Consider the following 20550-nt stretch of genomic DNA (forward strand, 5'->3'; position numbering starts at 1 on the left):
TTTGCTTATGCTAATTCCAGAGAAATACTTTGTTAGCTGTTTTTTGAAGTTACATGGAGAAAAATGCACGTTGGATTGTACCTGTATTTGGACTATTAGTTTCCATTTATGTACCTGGAAGAAATGTATTCTATGAGAAATCAGAAATAGGACAAAGGAAGAGATTTTAGTTACTGATCTTTGTATTATTTATTTTCAGTAGTCTCAGCTTTCTGCCACTCTTTACAAGAGAACTCTACTGAGTATATAAATATTGAAGTACTAGTGATTAGAAGATAAGTTAACTTTTCTGTGCTGTGCACATCCTGCTTTAATATTTTGTGACATTCAGAGATTAGGAACAGGAAGGCCAGTGCACATTTAGGTACAAATATAGTACAAGATGTTTATCAGAACAATGTCTATCTGCATGTAAAGATACTAGGCAGGAAACTTAATACTCTGCATCAATGGCTGAAGTAGATGAAGGGAAAAGCTTCCTTTGTGTCTGTTTTTGTTGAATGGATGTGGTGTTTATAGCTTATCTTCTGTAAGTGTTTAAATGTTACTAGTTCATTTGGATGATTTCTGTATTTACAGTACATCTTTATAGTCTTTTCCCTGAGGTACACATTTTCAAGTGGTTGAGGCTGGCCTGACACAAAACAGAATGTTTTATTTATCCTCTTCCACAACGGTTTGTGTGCATGCATTGGTACAATCTCTTTTCTCCAATGTCTTTTGAAAATCAGCTCAGAAATCTGGTCTGTGAATTTAAAACAGTTACAGTTGAGGCCCATGTGGCTGGGACTTGTGAGACAAAAGGGGTAGCAGAGGGGGGAATTTCCTGTTTTCAGCTGAGGATATAATAGTATGGAGCAGCAAGGACAATGCTGTTATGTAGGGCTTGAGTGATCCTTCTAGCTTCAGTGTCCTTTTTCAAACTTTAAAATATAAAAGAAATCTAGATAGCTGCTGAGCAAACCGTTCATTAGTATGACAGGAAGGAGCACAACCAGTGCCCTCAATCTGCACTTGCCACTCTCATTTACTTCATCATGTGGAAGTGTGCAGTCTCTTCCTGGAATGCTCTTAGCATTATGAAGCCTCTAAACTGGTTTTGACATACTGTGCTAGTATTTCAAGCATAAAGCTGCCATGTGTCTCCTAACAAGGAGTTCTTTTTATATCCATTTAGCTGTAGCAGTTGCTATTCTTTTTGTGTTTAAAGATGCTATAGCACATCTTGATGCCCTGAATATTTATCCCTTGATTTGGTTTCACAGCCAGCTATCTTGCTTCTCTGTTTCCACACTGAATATTCATTTCTCACTTTCAGCCGGAGGAGGATTATGCTTCAGTCAAAGATGTGCTTCTTTTTAGCATTCCAAATTTTTCTCATACATTCTTTATTTTGGATATTGTTGTGTATGTGCCTCACCTTAAAATCAGCTTTGGAATTTTCTTGGTGTTGAATCAACAACATGTGAATGGGCCATTACTATTTTTCCTTTTGACGTTGTCTCTGTTATTGCCCTGTTACTTTTTTTTTTTTTTTTTTTTAAGAAATGCATGCCAATCATGCGAATTTCAGTTCAGTAAATGTCTCCTTCTCCAAAACAAAACAAAATTCTGAAATAGGAAGCATTACTGAATATTTGGTTTTCCATGCACACTCTTCTCTCCTTCCAATGCTTCTGTAACAGTCACAGACCTGAAATTTCTCTTTGGAGTCTGAGCTAGGCAGAGATGTCCCCAGGTCAGGGACTTTGCCAGTGCAGGAAAAGCACAGCCACTGCATCAGGCTCAGAAAGCTTGCTCTGCTTCACCAAAGTCCCTATGTTTTCTGGGAAAGTATTCACACTTGATGTTAACATTCTAATTGTAAAACAGGTAGATTCTTTAACTTACCATAGTGTATGTGTGTGCCACCTTCAGGAGCTCTGTGCAGCCCTGAGCATCCCCAAAGGAGCGGATCCCCAGGCAGTTGGAAGGATGGAGCTGCTTCATGAGAAAGTTGCAGCATACCTCAATGACCTGGGATAGCTGGAGAAGACAAGCTGCAGCTAGCAAACTTTCTATAGTGTCTTCCTTTAACTCTAGAATACCTGTGCAGTTTGCATGTAGGGAAAAAATACAAGTTTTCGGTCATTTTCTTTGTAACTTTATTTACTTGAAATCTTCCCACTCCCTACTTTTTCTGTTCCTGCAAAAAAAAAAAATAAATTGAAAAGTGGCCTGTGATTCACAGGTTCATTTTCCTTTAATGCTGAAGGAGTCTTTAAACACATCTTAAGAGACTTAAAGGATTTGGTGGATTTTGAATAAAATTACTGGAACATTTGTACTGAAACTCTAACACTATCAGATCTGATTTTACTTGAAAAAAGAAATAAAGACAAAGAGGGGATTAGACAAAAACCTTTCCCAAGATTCACGTGTGGGTTCCTGAAAAATGTATCATAAATTTGTATTACACACGAGAATTTCAGTATCAATAGCTAGGAAATGCTAACAGTAAATGCTTGCAGGAAACCTGATTTCCTCATTTATCTATGAAATGATTATGTGATTGTGAGATTTTTTTAAGGTTCATAAACAGACTGGAAGGTGTTTATTTAATTAGATTATCCATTCTTGTGCTTAGTAGATACTTTGATTCCCTAGTTGATATCCAGCGTTAAAATGCTATTCTGAAAGAGGTGAAATTTAATTAGATGGGATGATTTTTAGATACATGTGGGTAATAAGCAGCCCACCACCATTTCTTTGCATTCGGTCTAATCTATTTCCTTGGGTGATTTATGTTTATTCAGTGCCTTATGCATGTTATGCAGCATTCCCTCCTGCCCGTGTTTATCTTCTTGCTTGTACCCACAAGCACATAAAGGGTCTATTTTGTGTATAGAAACTTCTGTTTCCAATCTGGAATTGCAGATGGCTTATCTTTCTTGAGATTTGTGTCTTTACACAACAGTCAAGATTGATGAAGTGCCTGACCTAGCAAGCGAAGAAGTCCTCTGTTTTTGACATTTATTATAATACCATTATATTAATTACATTGGAGTCTTTGTTTTAATTTAATCTATAGTTATTCTAACCCCTTTTTAAAGTATGAGTACTATACAAATATTGATACATACCTATAGTATGTCTTCCAGCCTCCCTGTCTTGATATGTAAATTGTGCTATTCCATTCTCAAAAGCTAGCTAGGAATGTCCTGTGTGGGACATCAGTTGAGAAGGAAAAATTGAATGTTACTGGTGATAGGTGCAAACTGAGGAGGTGGATCAGTTTATCAGCAAATGTTCGTAAATTCAGAAAGCTGTTTTTCTGTTTGCTTTAGTGTTAGTACTTTGTGGAGAAGCAATTTTCTCCTTTCAAGAGCTGTGCGTGTTTTGCCACAGAACTTCATAGCTTGGAAGAGGAAAGGGCTTTGCGTTTTAGCTTTCTGGTTGGGTGGCTGCCGTCTTCCTGAGTATCTTGCTAAACACAGAATACACAAACATCCAGAAGCAATTGCACAGGTTTGAATGATCTGGATATTTCTGATTGTGTACACAGCAGTTATGTTCTGCGTCGCTTTACCCTGCTTGGTATAGCGCTTGTAAAAGCGATTTCACAGTTCTCTGAGTTGGTCTTCTTGGCTACTTGGTTCAACCCTTTGAGGTCCAACAATATAAGGTTAAATTCCGAAAACTGAGGGAAAGCAAGCAGGAGATATATATCTACATAGCAGCTGTGGGTGATGGAGGACTTACCTGTGTAGGCATAACGCACCAGAGCCTTCAGCGCATCCGGGTCCACTCCCTCCATCTTGATCTCCTCTTGTTTTGCTTCACGTACATCGTTAGTGAACATTGCAGCAAAATAATCAGACACTGCACTGAGAACCAACCTTGAAATAGAAGCATTTTAGGAGGGCTGCACATTATTCCGTAATATTCATAACAAGCATGGAATTCAATAATACTCTGTAGTAAATGGCGTGTGTGTGTTTTAGAAACATTCTCTTACAGTAGGATTTGAATCGTACAGTAGTGAGCAGTAAAGTTAAAAGGGTAATTAATAACCTACTTCTGCAGTAACTGATCATTTATAACCAGACAGGGTAGGCATACATTTCCCTAGTGTTTGAAAATGTCAGGCTTTGAAGCCGTGTAAACCCAAGTGGGGCAGGTACCTGTGAGCTGGAATCTTCTGGTCTCCTACTATGAGAAGAACATCGCACAGCTGTTTCTGCTGCAGATAATTTTCCATTTTGCGGAACGTTTGCTCTGCGTGGTTTGTAGAGTGGAAGTACTCCTCAGAGCCATTGGTGTTCATGCCAAGCAGTGAGCTGCTGGTCATAGACAGCCTGTGATGAAAGAGCACATACAGGGACTGCAACCGTACAAGCTCTGATTATGTTCTTTACATAAGTTTTGTTCAAAAGGCATCACAGAAGCATTTACAATTATAAAGGCTTTTAGGATTCTGGTCTTGCTATGCCTTCTTACATTTGTTTTGGTTTGGTATCTGCAAATTTTCATTCGCAAGACTGCCTATAAATTCTGAGGTCAAGGAAGGAAAAATTATTGTGGTGAGGTGGGGCTACTGAGTTTTCTGCTTCCTACCCATCCTGTGTCCAGGATGCACCATGATAAATGCAACCTGCTGACCACTCACAGACAGAGCATGCAAATGGCAATCTGTTCTACCTGAAATAGCCTGTGGAATGAAAGTTTGTCTATAATGTTTCTTTAGGTCTTATTTCTGTTTCCTTCATACTTTGTACGTCTTTATTACTGTATGAAATGGGAATTAATCAGAAGACAATCTGACAACTGACATATAATTCTAGATAAATTACTGAACCAAAAACTGATGAAATTAGTAGATTCTGTTACCTTTACAATCTGAATGCAAATAACAAACTAATTCCTTTTCAAGGAAATGTGTGTTATAAAAACATATTCTTCCCACTACGAAACTCTGTTAGATGTCCCACTTATAAATACCCATAAAACCTATTTATATATTTTTTTTTCCTTACTGTATTCTAATTTGGATCATGTTGCAGAAGATAGCAGTGTATTTCTTAATATGCATCTTTATCACTAATGCTACAATCTGCAGCACTATTTTACTTAGTATATAGATAATGGCTTCTCAGCTTATAATATTTTAGTTACAATATCTCAGAGTATTATATTACATAATATGTATTATATTATTGTGTGTGTGCGTGTGCACCACCTGAGGAACCAATGCATCTCAAACCCTCAGATGTGCACATATGTGTGTATAGTTCTCTCTGGGCAAACTCAGATTCTATTACTATTTACAAACGTATTAAAACATACCAAATCAATGCAATAAGCTCTATCTTTCTTTTGAAGCTCTTTACTACATTGTCAAGTGCATTTTCTTTTTTTTTTCTTTCTTTTTTCTTTCTTTTAAGAAAAAGGGGCAAATCAAGTTCACCTATAACATGTATCCTTTGTAGTTTGCAGCTTACAAAAATTAATTTGTCTCAGTTTAATGACTATACTTTTTGTTTGTTTTGCTTCAGTGCTTCATTGAAAATGAAGAAGCTGAAAAATTAGATTATATGCTCATTAGTTTTGCACCAACTACTTGATGTCAACTTCATATTCTGTAACATTCTTGTTTTGCTATTTATCTCTTAAGCTTTCTGTCACACTTCAAACATTTTTTTTCCAAGCGTATTTTGTTTCAGTCTCATTATATTCATTTTAAGTACTGTATTTTAATGTATTACATTGCTCTTATCCTTAATGTGTCAGAGTTCAGCCAGAGTAATATTCATTCATCCCTACTGCAAATGCACGGTACCAGTTTCTTGAAATTAGCAATTTCCAATAGAACGTATGCATTTGGGAGTAGGGCAGTCATTTTCAAGCAGTAAAGATTTGAAAAGAGTCTTACAGTCCAATCATTTTACTCAGTTCTGGGTACTTTTTTTTTCCTTATATGTCCTAGAGTGACCTTTAGTTGCAGCAGAAATAACACCAACCATATAATTACTGTAAAAAAATAAGGTCTTCAGAGATTGAAGAGTACTAGAAGGAAAAAAAAAAACAAAAACCAACACTGGCTAACTTTGTAAATACAATTCTGTAGTTGACGGTTTATTTTCACCAGCTGATTCAAAATAGTAAGTATAGTATAATATGGAGGGGGTAAATTAAATTCTGAGATATTTCTCTATTTCCTTCTGTGTGTGACTATTACTGATACGCAGATAACTGAAATACAGAGCTTCAAAAATTTAAATCTAGGGAGGAAAAATGCAGTGAACTTAAAGAAGACAGAGGTTCAAGTACCTTGAAGGAGGAAGTCGAGAAAAATATCAGTAAGTCTGATGTTGAAATAAAATCAGAGGTGCTGCAGGCTGCATTACAGAGATAGGCAAGCTAGCCGCAGATGTGTTAACTTGAATGTATCTACCTGTCTTGTCTTGTGCCATGAGAACACAACACATTAAGAGATCTCACCGTTCATGCAAATCTACCCAGAAGCATGAAGTGGGTGGAGACTTACTAGTTTTCTATAAAATGTGTATGAGTTTGGACAAAAAAAAATCTGAAGTGTATTAAGTAATAAGATTTCCAGAGGTACATTGTGATGGCCTTGTGAAAACTGAAGTAATTAGTTTTCAATTGGTCAGAAGGGAAATTACTAAAAACTGTTCTGAAGAATCAGAAACCTGAGTAGCTTAATGCCACCTTTGTGATAGTGCTGACTAGGATGCTGAGATGTGTTAACACCAATGGCATTAGTATTAAGAACTTAAGATTTCAGATTATCCTGGAGAGAGCAAAGGTGAATCTATACTTAAATGATTTCAAAGTTGCTGCGCTGCACAAATTTCATCTTAGGTAGAGAGCCAAGTGAAATAATTTCAGTTTTCCCATAAGGACTTGTAAAGCATAGCGAAAATATGGTACTTTTGTTAAGAAGAAAAGAAAAGAAAAGAAAAGAAAAGAGAAAAGAAAAGAAAAGAAAAAAGAAAAGAAAAGAAAAGAAAAGACACAAAATATTTGAGCAGACCTTCTAAATTGAAAACCTGAAAAAGTAATCAAACAATATTAAGTATCTAAATGACAACAAGGAGATAAATTCCAGCCAGCATGGCAGTTCAGAACAAATCATGTCATAGCAATTTTTTTTTTATTTTATGACAAGATAACAAAGCTTACTGGGAGAAAAGAATTAGATGTCAGAAGTCATCTTGGTTTTTGGATGACTTCTGACAGTATTTCACATGACGTTTTCAAAATCAAGCTAGGATGGCATGTCTTAAGTGTAATAAATAGTTAGCAACAGCTTGTATAGGTACTTAAAATTTTTCCATGCCAGAAGATGTTCTCAATGAACTGCAGTTGAATTCTGCATCTGATGCTGCTCCGTATTTTCATTACAGACAGGTATACAATAGAAATAGGGTATAAGCATCACATCGTTAACTAATAGGAAATTGACAAATTTGGGGAACAGAACTTAAATAGAAAGTGCTATCTTTCCCCCAACTTTTTTGACTTTTGGGCAAATTTTTACTTTTCAAAGACCTGCTCATACTTGCATGTGAGTACCTGAACAAACTACAGGATAAGAAGACATAAGGTAACAGCTAGATTGTAATGTATCCCAAAAAAGCTCTTACTTGGAGGTGATGATGTGGAGGGAAAATTTAATCTTTCCTTTAGGTTAGGGGAACGCAAGTGACAAGTTTTGTGGTTCATTCCAGGCCTATTCTCTACTACTCTTTAAATTGCTGAATTATATTAAAATCAATTTCTGTCTTCATAAAGTACTCTTCATTAATCAACACAGCACACTTCATTAATCAGTTTATAAATGATAAATTCACTTTTCATCTTTATTTAATTATAACATGATAAAACATAAATGCCATTTAATTGCCATGTCCTGTTTAAACTCAGTGTGATCTTAAAGTGCCTCATTAATTGTGCCTGTGGCCAAAAAAACAAAAAGAAAAGCCCTTAATGATTAGGAAGCTTAGAAGCATAATATTGCATGAAAACCAGATAATGAAATGCATATTTTGATTTGTTGTTCTTGATGAAGCTATTTATATTTTTGTAGTGACCACTCTTGTGTTGGATATTTGTTGAAAGCACCTAAGTGTTTTTCTTCTAATACTTGTGAAGTCCAGTTCAACCATCAGTTCAGTCATTACTGTTACTTACAGGTTATTATTTTGAGCTCTAGCTCACCCCATCCATAACAGCAAACTAGGTGGCAGTTAGAGGCATTGCTAGGAGACATTAGGCATCTTAGGCCTTTATCACAGCTGAGAACATCCGTGTGAGTTCGACCCTGAGGTTTATTGGATGTGCTTTAGCAGTGACAAGTGTCAGACAAAACTGCAACTTCATCAGTTCGTTTGTACAGCAATATTTACAATGTTTTTTTTTCCTTCTGATTGTGCTTATTCAAGAAAGCTACAGTCAGCCCCCACATAGGCAGACTCTCCCCCATGCAGCTGCTTGAGCTCTGACCTGCTGTTGGGAGGTGTCGTGGAGCTGGAGGTTGAGAGATGCTATCTCCTTATGCCAAATCATAGGGCCCCTACATCACTTGGTTGAGATATGAAGAAAAATATTTCTATTAGAAAGCCATTTTTGAACATAGCATAAAATAAAGTTGATGCACTTGTACTAATTGCTTGCTGACAACATGCAGTCAGTAGTTGTCCTAACCTCTACCTTAATATTCAATCTTTCCTAATAGTTCTACTGTAGTTGTCTCCTTTCTTAGATGTTGCTGGTAAATATAACATCTAAATATTGTGCAAAACGTTGTGGATCAAAAATTATGATCTTAAAGCGTATGGAACATTAACATGCAATGGAATAACAAAATAACTGTAGCAAAGGAAGAAGTAAACAACCGAAATGTACAGTTACTGAGGTGAATAGAGAGATTGCCAACTTCCTTTGAAAGTTCACACTGACAATTCCTTTAGAACTTGGATATCTGAAAAACAGCGTATCCTTAATAATTTCTTTTTGCAATTTTTAGCAGAAACTTACCACCTTTTCCAGTTGACATTAAGATAACTTTATGATTCATAATGAAATGAATTGAGACTAAGTTATTTAAATTATCCTGTGAATAGGAAGCATGCTTTTGGTGGGATAATTCCACTGGAAAACACCTCAGCACTTTGCAGGCCTTTATGATGAGGATTTGCACTTCAGGCCCCAGGCTGCCTTCCCAATGGCACACTGCAGCAGTGCAGCCCCCTGAGAGTGCCACAGCCCTGTGTGCAATACTTGTAGGCTAAATGTGGGAGTTTCTAGTGATCCAGTGCACATTGTTCAAATCACTGAAAGGACTGTAGGAGCAAAATTCAACAGCTATTTCTTCAGATTCTTGGTGGCCATACAGTGTAAATAGAGACTTCTATCACAGTGATGTGTTAGTATTAACATTTGCAATGTAGTAGGGATTTTCAAATTGAATAATGGCTTTCCTCCTGATTCAGAATAATCTGAGTATGAAATTTTACTATAAATTTTATAGTGGCATGAGATGAACTCATAAAAATTGGGACTCTGCTAATATCTAATCAGTCTGGAGAGAGCACTAGATGTATATCCCTGAGTGTTTTATTATAATAGAAATCTATCTGTATTTAATGATGAAGTGTCTCAGACAAATCATTTAAATTAATGCTATCTCAAATCATCATTCAGAGTGATCCTCCAAAAGAATTAACACTGTTCATTTCCATTGTGTAACGGAGAATAACAACTGAGTGAAATGTTTCAGTAAAAAATATACAAGTATATATATTGCCATATAAAATCTCACCTTTGTTCTGATTTTAAACAAAATATTTTAGCTATTGTGTTTTTCCTAAGGGAGATAAGAAAGTCATTGTTCATAAAAATTTAGCATGTAAGAAAAAATATAAATTATGTGGAATGTTCTGTTGCCTTAATCAATGCACACTCGAAGACTCCAATAAGAGTTCTGAAATCATCGCTGCGATAACATGATTTCTAACTCAGTATTTATGTTATAAGATTATATTGGTGAAAATTAAAACTCCTTGAAGGAGAAATTCGGTGAAGTTGCTTACTTCTTGCTCAACTTTCATGTAGCTGGTGATAATATGTTTAGGTAATTTAATAGCATCTCCCTAACGAACAAAAAAGACATTATCTCAAGTTGTCAAAATGTGCAAAATGAAAAATAGTGACTAGATGCTGGATTTGGCATTTTTAGTTAGAGGACAGAACACAGAAACAAACTAAGGTCAACAAATTTTGCTTAAACTCAACCATGATTACTGCCAGATGAAACTAATTAGTTCCATGATTCTTACTTCATTAAGCATGTTTCAGAGAGACTTCTGATGAGAGACCATGCGGAGGAGAAGGCCTGCTTATGTGCTCAACTCAGTTTTGAATTCATTGTAACTCTAAGTGAACAGTGTAAGGAAGCATTAATTTAACCAGTAATTGAGATGCATATTGAATTCCTCTGAAGAGGAAGTCAGAGGCACATCTGGCACATCTATGGCATCTCATGGGAGCTTCATACTGAGCAACTTTATTGGCATAGTGTAGCACCAAGCCAAACTAAAGTTGTTTTATAAATGAGTCTGCCATCCTTAAGTGAATGAAAAAACAAATGAGGACAAAAAAAATTAGTGCTGACTTACAACTTTGTTCCTTTCTGTGCTTTTCTCACTGCTTCACTGTGTTCTGATTGAACAGTCTGGCTCCTTCATGATTTCAAGGCTGTAACTTCACAGGAACCTGTCTTAACGTTACCTATAAATCCACTATGACAAGATTTATCAAGAGACTGAGTTGGCTGTACTGCCAGATGATTTTACTAGGTCAGGCATCTCAGAGAGATCAAAAGCCCATCCTAAGCCATGGTACTTTAATGTAGAATAGTGGGGTTTCTTTGTAAGTAATCACATAGAAAGGAATTTCTGTCTTTGCATGTAGTTTTCTGTAAACTAGTTAGATAGAGTGGAAGTAATCTTCAGTAATGTCCTCTGTGAGAGTTAAAATTGTGACTCAGAACAAGCATTTCAATCTTTAAATGCTTATAACAAGTATTATGCTAACTGATATGTAGGTATGGTTGATTTAAAGCTCTTCTTGCAGTCTTAGTTCAGTGTTACATATGTTTTGAATTGCAGTTTATGACTCAGAGAAGCAGCACAGAATTATTAGGTATATTGGACAAACTGGAGGATTTTCTTTAGAAAGCTGTAGTGTGATGTCTAAAATAACTGCTGGTTTTATTGCATGAATTAAATTAATTTGTAACAAAAATCAATTTCTACATCTTTCCCAACCAGTCTAAACCAAGTTTGGTGGTATTAAGATTATGTAAATGACTGACGTGTATCAAGGTCACTTAGAGCCCAAAACTTCAGTCACACAGAAGCTCTAGGTCACTGGAAGAACAGTAACGCAGGCCATAGCAAAACAAGGATTCAAAACTCAGAAGGGAGCACTGTAGCAATGGATTTATATTTTTGCTTCTTTCTTTTTAAAACACCGTGCAAATTTCTCTTATTGTTGACTCCCTGCGTTACCTCTGAATCTGACCACCTGGTCAGGAGGAGAAAGTCATTTGCCTGGACTTTAGATGTTTGTCCAGGTGGTTTGCCTTAGTTTGGGGCTGTATTTGTGTAGTTAATACACACCCTGGAACAAGTGCTTGTGGAAGTGATCTGAGCTCTCCTGCCTGCTCAACAGAGAGGCAGGTAAGTCCTTGGTCATGGCAGACTGCAACTGCTTTCTAGGCTATCACCTAACTGAGGTCTAAAGAGGTAAAGGGAGCACGACCAACACTGTTGAAGTAAAGCCTGCTCGGCTGCGGCAATAAAGCAGATTATATGATGTGTTTTGGCAAGTCAAATCTGGCCAGGGGTCAGAAGGGTGGGTCGGAAATGCCATCACCAGACTTACTCCTTGTATTTTCCCTATGTATATGGCACAGGCAAAGCCTTTGCCTACATAGCTTGCTATCTGTATATGAACTCAAATGGATCACAACTGAAGGTAATATTTCAACAAACATCCTGTTTGGAAACAGAGTTTTCTAATTACAAAGCTTTTTCTTTAACACAGTGGTCATGGAAGAACTGAAAAAAAACCCTAACTCCCACCAAAAACACAGAACGTGACTAAGATTAAATTACTGAGATATTTTTGTCAGCGTGTGTGTCTATGTGCTTCTCTATTTCTTCACGTTCTGAAATGGTGTGACAAGGAGACGCAGAGCTTTCCTGGGCATCTGTGCTAAATGAACACTGTAGAAGAGGTTTCCCTGGCAACGCAAACCATATGTAATAGCTCAAAATAGCTTTTCTCCAGCTCCTAGGATTTCTTAGTGGTTTGCTTATGATTTCCATTTAAATCAAGGTATGTTTTCACTGTTCAAAAAGGTTCATTTTCCCAACTTCTATTAAAATGAACAGGCTTTGAAAATGCTTGTCTTGCAAGAGTGCCTCCCTTCCTCTTGACTTCTAATTAATGAGGTAAACTCAAGCATAGCAAATGGTGACAGGGGCTCTCCACTTTGTCAAATGTATTCCTTTTGTGTTTGCTGTTCAAAACACTTTATTATAACTGTGCTGGTAGTCACTATCACTGGTTGCAACAGAAAACTTCTAGTTCAAGTAGTAGTCTGACTTTTGTGATATTATAATCATGGGAGCTATATACGTTATGTGGTATTATCTTGAGAATTACATAGTGTAATGCACCAGTTATAATGTACATGTTTAAAGTTTGCATGTTACTAGCAGGTTTTAGGCAAATTGTGGTGCTTGAAAAAACTAATCAGCTCTTAATGTGTTCATAAGAAAATAGGTATCCAAGGTTATCTTTATTACGAACAAGCAGTAATACCAAGAGGCTAAATTGTTTCCTTGCATTTATATAAGAAACATGTAGCAAATCTGAGATAGAATCAGTGGATGTTGATTTTGAATTCCTAACACAGCTACTCGTGAGGTCATATCTTTTACAAGTTAGAAGCAGTCTTGGAGAGCTTGTTTGGTTAAGTCAATTGCTAGTCCTTGGGAAAGATTCTTGTCCAACAATTTTCAAAACATGCGTAGCAGAACCAAAGAAAGATTGGGGACTCGTTCTTTTCCAATGAACGTTTATTTAGCCTAAGTATGTTTTAGCTGATAAAATAATGAAGAAAATAATTGACAGTGTTCTATTTTGTTCTGTTTCATTTCTAAGTAAGGTATCCTTCTATATCTGTGCCCTATTTCTTGACAAAATGTTTTTAAAGCAAAGTCATTTAAATACTGTATCATATATTCTAACTTCACGTGCATATAATATCTACAAGGTCCTCTACATGTTTTTAGTTATCTTTCTGCCTGTGAGCAGTAGACAGAATTTTAGTGAATTATCCTGATTCATCATATAAAATGAAAACAGTTTCTAGAATGAAATATAAGATGATTTATGGTAGTAATTAGTGGATAAGCAGAATTGTTGGAAAGACCCAGGCCATGAGTTCTTGTTCTATCTATTTTAATTAGCTTTGAATTGAATTTTGACTATTAAGCATTTCCTTGGGAAAGGGGGAGGAGGAGCATTGGGAGATTTGTCGGAGCTGAGTGGTGGAGTCTGAGCGTAGAGTCACTGATGTGGGGCCTGATTACACACAGGAAGAAACTTTTACAGTTTTGATTTACAGATTTTTGAGTTTAGTTCCTATACTCCCTTTAAGCTCATTCTGTAAATCTGTACTTCAGAATTTCTGTATTTATTTATCTTCATACCTACAGATATTATATACAAGGCATATTCTTTATTATATCACCTGATATAGTTATTCTTAAAATATAGTATCATTATTTTCTTCTAGCTGAATGAATTAGTATGCAGTGGGCTAACTCTAGCTGATTTACTGCATCAAATCTCTTTATTTCTTTAATTGTGAAAGATTTAGTAATGTTCCTTATGGCAGTATTGCAAATATGTTTTTTGTGCGTGTCTAAGTTGTTTACTTAGAACTATGAACATAAATTGTTCATTTCTTTTACATTTCTGTCTGTAATTTTCAAATCAAGCAAACTCCCCCTTTTCCAACAATGCTTCAATAATCGTACAATTGATTTCACATGCTATTGATTTCACAGTTGCACATGTTCAGTATGTCTGTAGAACATGCTCTGCATTGGTCACATGCGTTTAATCATCTCCTTAACTTTTTTTGGAGACATTAGGCAGAGACTTTAAAAACAGTAATTAGTCTTTAAGAAGTAATTTAGCAGCTGTCTTTGCTGAGAGCAGGCTGCATGGAGAAGAAATGAGAAGATAATTGAATCATAAAGAAATTGGTTTGAAATTGATAGAATTGTCATAGTTTCTTAAATTACTATTAAATGGTATTTTTTCCCTTGTCTAATAATTCATCTTTGAAAGCTATGCATGTTAAGTGTAAGCCTGTGTGTCAAGCTTCTCCAATGATGTTGCAGTAGAAGGAGAAAATAGGCATAAAATCTGCTGAAGAAGCTTTTGAGGCATTGATTCTCTTTTCTGTACCGAGGGATCCTATATGAGGCAATAGCATTTGTTTAGTCCAAATGACTCCAGTAGTCACTGTTCATTACATTGTCACATTGCCTGAAAAGTCCTGTCCTTCCTTGCAGTTTAACAACTTCAAAGAAAAGGGTAATTCTGCTTTTTGATTTCAGTTTTGCATGAGATGCCACTTATTAGAACTTCACAGATTTTCTACTTTTAGCAAACAGTAGAGGTCGCAAGAAAATTTTCTCAGTACTCTCACCTATTTTTACAAACAGCTGTGAGAGAGTTACAGTAAAATACTATCAAAACTCACTGTAGCTCCACTAAGTGTCTATGTCTTTCCTCAGTTCATAAGTAAAACTGAAGTAATATTTGGCACCAGCAGATGCAGCATCTCATTGTTGCCAATGGGCTGTTCTTCCAACATTATTGCCAAAAATGCCATCCTCTTTCCCCAGCTGCAAACCTTTCTTTCACTGCATTAAAATATTGAAATGCCACATAGACTGTATATCCATCACTTCTGAGAGGAGATTGGCTACAATATCTTAAATAATCCATTTCCAATGTTCCAAGCTTCAAATTTGTATTTTGACCTTTATTTAAAGCTTATATTTAGCAGACAGTTACTTTCTGCTTTTTCCTGAGGTTGTGATGAAGCATTTTGGCTGTCCATAGCAGACTGACATAAAATCATCTTTTTAACGTATACTGCATATAAGTCAACATATAAAGTATTAAAGAAACTGCAAAATTCTCCATAAAACAAAAATATTTTCTTAGCTTCTATTTAGGATCAGAATTAAGTAATATTTTTACTGGAGATGTTATCTGATAAAAATAAGATGATTTGTTGGAAGTACTATATTTAGGGACAAAGAACTGCAAAAATGTACAGATGGTTAGGGAACATGTCCTGGTGCAGGGCTCACATGAATCACAAGCTCAGCAGCTGCTCAGCCTGGAGAAGAGGAGGCTGAGGGGAGACCTCATGGCTGCCTACAGATCCTCACAGGGCAGCGCTGAGCTCTGCTTGCTGGTGACAGCAACAGGACCTAAGGGAACCAACATGGAGCTGCATCAGGGGAGGTTAGGGGTCAGGAGAAGGTTCTGCACCAGAGGGCAGCAGGCAGGCTCCAAGCTAGCAGAGCTCAAGGAGCTCTTGGATAGTGCTCTCAGACATTAGATTCTGGGTGGTCCTGTGTGGGGCCAGGAGCTTAACTCAGTGGTCTTTGTGGGTCTTTTCCCACTTGGGATAATCTATGATAATGTGTCCTGTTGAATGTCTTTTGGGCGACTGCAACAAATAAAAGGGTATTTTTTATTTCAAGTAGCTTTTATTTCACTGTACTGTGAGCCAAGGCTATTATCTGCTAATGGAAATAAGAATTTTAGGGAAATCTCTGATAGTATGTGAAATAATCTTGTGTATATGTGTACGTATGTATGTATGTGTCAGTGATGGTAAGGGGAATTTTAGTTATTTCCGTATTGTTGGCAATGAAAAAAAGATGACATGAATTTTCATGTCTTACACAAAAGGAACTGTCAAAATAATTGATAGCAAGTAGTAACTACAGAAAACGCATTGCCTCTGTTAAGAAGGTGCTCCTCCTGAGTATCTGAGTACACCCGTCAGCATCAGCTGCTTGGATTATGACATCGAAAGAGTGTAGTAAAATTAATTAGAAGTATATTTTGTTTCATATGGAAAATTAGAAAGCATATATCTTTACCAAAACTGGAGTTTGTCAACCAAGTGGATTTGTGAGGTTTTTCAGCCATACAATTACAAGAAGTGCATTAAAAAAAGTGTTAAATGGATGCCATATTCATTATTGAAATCCCACTGCTTTGGGTTAGAAGGAATAGAGGTACCCACACACTTTGCCAGCTTACATGGTCTTCAATAGTATACATACAGAACCATAGCATACCTTCCAGCAGGTGTGCATAAATTGATGTGGCAACATAGCATAATGTAAATAAATAATAGGTATGCTTCTTGCACTGTAAGATCAGTACAGTCATGTCTGTGTGTACAGAATTAATCAAGCAAAGTAATCAAGGTAATTTAATATCATGGATTCTTCCTATTAGGAGGTATGAATGCCTTTTTAGTTTCTTTGCACAAGTGCTTTTCCATATCTTGCACATGAGAATAAAGTTTTTGTCGATCATCAAACAAAATCTAACAGTGAAATCTTGGGATTTTCTACATTTCACTTCCAGACCATTTTCTTTGAAAGAAATAGGATTTCTTCAAGGAATTTTGATATCCCTGGAAAACTTGAACTTTATCAAGTTCCAGATAGTTAAAAGAAATCCGAAATTATCAACAGGCTAGATAAAGTATACAGTAGGCCCATGCCTTATGAACTAGAAGCATTTCACAGTTTATTTACCACACATTGTTTCAGAGCTCACTTAAGTTCCTACTTCCTTTAAGCCAAACCTGAAATATTTGATGTTTTTTACTCTTTATTTGCATGTCTGTGTTCTGCAGGTTTAGCCTTATGGCTATCCCAGTAATCCCACAGTATTTTATAGCAAAAAATACAGTGTACAAATAAACAAAAGAAGTTGGCATCTGTTCAGTTTTAACTGGTTTCTCTGTTTTTCACATGTGTAAAGGTCCTCATTCAAGGAGTCAGTTGGAGAGAATCAGTGTAGGCACATAAAATCCGTATGTCTCCAAAACTACAGGTGCAAACTTCATAAGGATCTTTTTGCAGGTCAAGGAGCACCATTTAAAATGCTTCCAGAATATGTTTGATACTTTTTAAGTGTGTTCTTTTAGCAAGAAGACAGTCCCCAAGCACACTGGGAAGTTTATCCTAACCTTGTGTCAATAAGCAATTTATTTATCTGTTATGCACGTAGTATTTATTGGTTGGTCGCATCTTAATTGGGTATCATTACTGAAAAAATAATGAGTTCTTATCCCTTAAATTCTCATTTTCTTTGTCAGCCATTTGTCAAGGGCTAGTATTCAGGAAGGAGCCTGTATGTCAGAAAGGTTTTGGGCTACTTATTTTGTTTGGGTACGGGAGCACCAAAAAGGTTGAAGAAAACAGAATTAAGTGTATTCATGGTAGAATATTCAAAATGGAACAGTTCTTTGGAACGTTATTTACCTTTTTTCCTCAGTAAACAACCCATATTTCATCAAATTAACATATCCTGCCTATATAGTGAAGTCAGTAAGTTCTGAGGTTTCTGGAGAGAGAGGTCTCAATTTATTTTGAAGAAATAAGGAATATTCTTCTAATGTTTCCTCAGCTTTCTTTGGTAGAAGGAATTAAGTTGCTAGTAGAAATTGTGCACGTATCCTGTTTAAGATTTAAGTGTTGGCCTGATTTCCTAACCTTTCTCACTGTTTTGAATGTTCAAGTGACAAGTAGCAGTGTGTTCAGCTTGCCATTCTCTAGAGTCCAGCTGAAAATGGAACATCTGTAGGCAGAGGTAAAATGATTGGATTAGGGTCAATGCTCAGAAGATAAGATTCCTTTTACAGAATAAAAGGAAAATTTGTATGAAGTCATTTTTAGTATCCTCAGGTATGAATGCAAAAGAGCACATGGAGGCAATAATTACATGGTTCATTATTCATTGACTTTAGGAGTGTAAGAAGATGCAGTTAAGGGAACTTCCAAATGCCTGATTTTCTACCAAGTGATTAGCATATTAATTCTTGTGTGCCATGTGTTGGATGCTACAGAAAAAGAGAAAGACAGATTATTTGCTCAGCAGTTTCTTCTGATATATACTTAAGAAATTGGAGCTATGTTATAGCATCTTTAAGAATATATTTTAATTCCTTGAAATAAAATTTTGATTAGAGTGAAACACATAGTGGCAATTGACTTTCTAAACAATGTCTTATAAAGTCAGCGTTTAAGGTGTTTAAGGATTCCTTTATCCTACAACATGCATAAGATGCTTTTCCTGATAACTTTACAGAAAACACACATGACTGTAGCAATAGGTTATGACACACATTCCCAAAATTCTTCTAAAATCTGAAAATTTGAACAACTCAACAGAAGAACGAAAATTTGAATGAATATGAAGGAACAACATTTCATGAGTCTTGGCATAAAGTTTTTATATAGGTGGACAAAATGTCACATCTCATTTTAGAAGACAGTGCCTCAGTACCTTCCAAACTGAATTATGTTTTTTTTTTTTTTTTTTAAATTTTTTTAACAAACAACAAAATTATTTTGATTATTCACCATTCTTTATATTTTTCAAACTAAAATTACTTTTTTTCTAAGATGCACCTATGTTTGCTCCCCCCCCCGGAAATATGAAGTCATTTGATATAAGTTATACCAACAAACTAGTACATGAGTGAGCATACGAAACTATCCTACCTCATTGATTTTATTTTGTAATGATTTTATATAGCATCCATGTTTTCAGAATGACATTTTGAAAGGCATTTTTTTCCGTTCAGTCTGCAAATGTTCCCTATACCAGATGTACAACTTGAAAAACAGCAATTCCTAAAAATACACAAACTGTCAGCTTTGCTTTACTGAAAGAAACTATAACTTCAGTTAAGATGGATTTCTATTTAAGTAAAGTATAAATATCTGAAATTATTCCCAAAGACTTGATGGCAATCTTATCTAATGGTACAAATAATTGCATCGTAAATGCATAATTTGAGTCAAAGTAGGGATAAAGGAGAAGTAAATTTGTTGTTGTAGGAGCTATTACTGCTGACATCAGTTCTGAAAACATCATCAATCTAAATGGCATGTTTAACCAAATAACTTGAGCTCCTGTTTTCTTCTCCCTTCAAACATCTTAAAAATAGCTCTTTCTTTGTTCTTAGACCTTCAAGCTGGCACAGCTGTAATATCTTTTAACCTGACCGTACAGAAAATATTACAGAATCACAAGGTTGGAAACGACCTGCAAGATCATCTAGTCCAAAGTATTTGTCCCTTAGTGTGCTAAACAAGCTGTGAAAATAATGTTATTTTAAAGAAACCTTCAAAAAAGCAAGTAATGATGCTTCCTTTCCACTTAGTTCAAGGTTAATTATACTTGTCAAGAAGGCACTGATAAAAGGCAGTGAGGAATTTGACAAACCGATGGCAACCACGCAGACTGCGCATCTCCAGCAGTTCTCATTTGTCAAAGTTGCACCCATTGATAAAGTCAGAATGAGGACAGCATTTCAGAAGGCTCATTTCTTCATTGTCTTTACACATAGTAAGTCAAGACAAAGAATTAGCATCTCATAAACTGTGATAGGAAAAATTTGACAAGCTGGTGGATTTTTTTTTTTTTTTTTTTTTTGAGGTTCTGAAATGACAGATTAAACCTCTACATTTCACAATCCTTCACTTCTTAATGTGAATGCATTTCTATTTGTATGAGTGTGGGTGTGCACATGCATAAAGTGAGATTAACGCAGTAAAGAATTCTGCTTAAGAACAAAGGCAGTTTTAGGGAATAACTTGGATAGAAGTACTGCTTTTGAAGTGCAGACTTTAAAACTCCTACCTCTCTGCAGATTCATCTGAATTTTCCTCTGTGATCATCTGCAACTCCTGTGGGGTTTTACTTGAATCTTCCTTGACGCAGTTTTCCTCTGTGTTTGCTTTGGGAATATCTTCATTTGATCGAAGCTGTTCTATGAGGTTTTGTTGATGCCAGGTTTGAATCGATCGGTGGTGCGCTGGAGTTGGACCGGGCACAGGCGCCAATATATTGTGGTGGACAGGACTGCTGTTTTTCTTCAGCCCATTTCTGTCCCGTGAGTGGTTCTTCAACCTGTTCTGCACCGGTGTCCCTCTGTGCTCATATCCTTCCTGCTGGTGGCAGCCCCCGGTGCCTGCGGAGCTCTGCGAGGGGTGGCTGAACCACCTCCAGCGGAGCCTCAGGATCTGCTTCACATCAAACTCTTTCTTTCCAGATACTGACATTGTTTCAGGAAAAAAAGAAAAAAAAAAAATCCACCAGCTTGTCAAATTTTTCCTATCACAGTTT

General features: G+C 36.2%; 1 protein-coding gene across 2 annotated transcripts in view; it reads right to left on the bottom strand.

The window, feature by feature from the left end:
* Nucleotides 1–20550, bottom strand: part of KLHL4 (kelch like family member 4) — a 67711-nt gene that overhangs the window by 11934 nt on the left and 35227 nt on the right. The window contains exons 2-5 of one of the 2 annotated variants that reach the window (XM_042824969.1): nt 20065–20479; nt 4164–4337; nt 3742–3878; nt 1891–2087 (exon numbers count right to left, since the gene is read on the bottom strand). In XM_042824969.1, coding sequence (XP_042680903.1) covers nt 1891–2087; nt 3742–3878; nt 4164–4337; nt 20065–20102 — 546 coding nt within the window. In that variant the 5' untranslated portion in view covers nt 20103–20479. Of the gene's footprint in view, nt 1–1890; nt 2088–3741; nt 3879–4163; nt 4338–20064; nt 20487–20550 lie in introns of those variants that run through there. The other variant, XM_042824968.1, reaches the window with a different exon arrangement.

The sequence above is a fragment of the Centrocercus urophasianus genome, unplaced genomic scaffold, assembly GCF_019232065.1.
Source record: "Centrocercus urophasianus isolate 14NV4802_14NV808 unplaced genomic scaffold, USGS_Curo_1.0 seq_24, whole genome shotgun sequence".
NCBI lineage: Eukaryota > Metazoa > Chordata > Aves > Galliformes > Phasianidae > Centrocercus > Centrocercus urophasianus.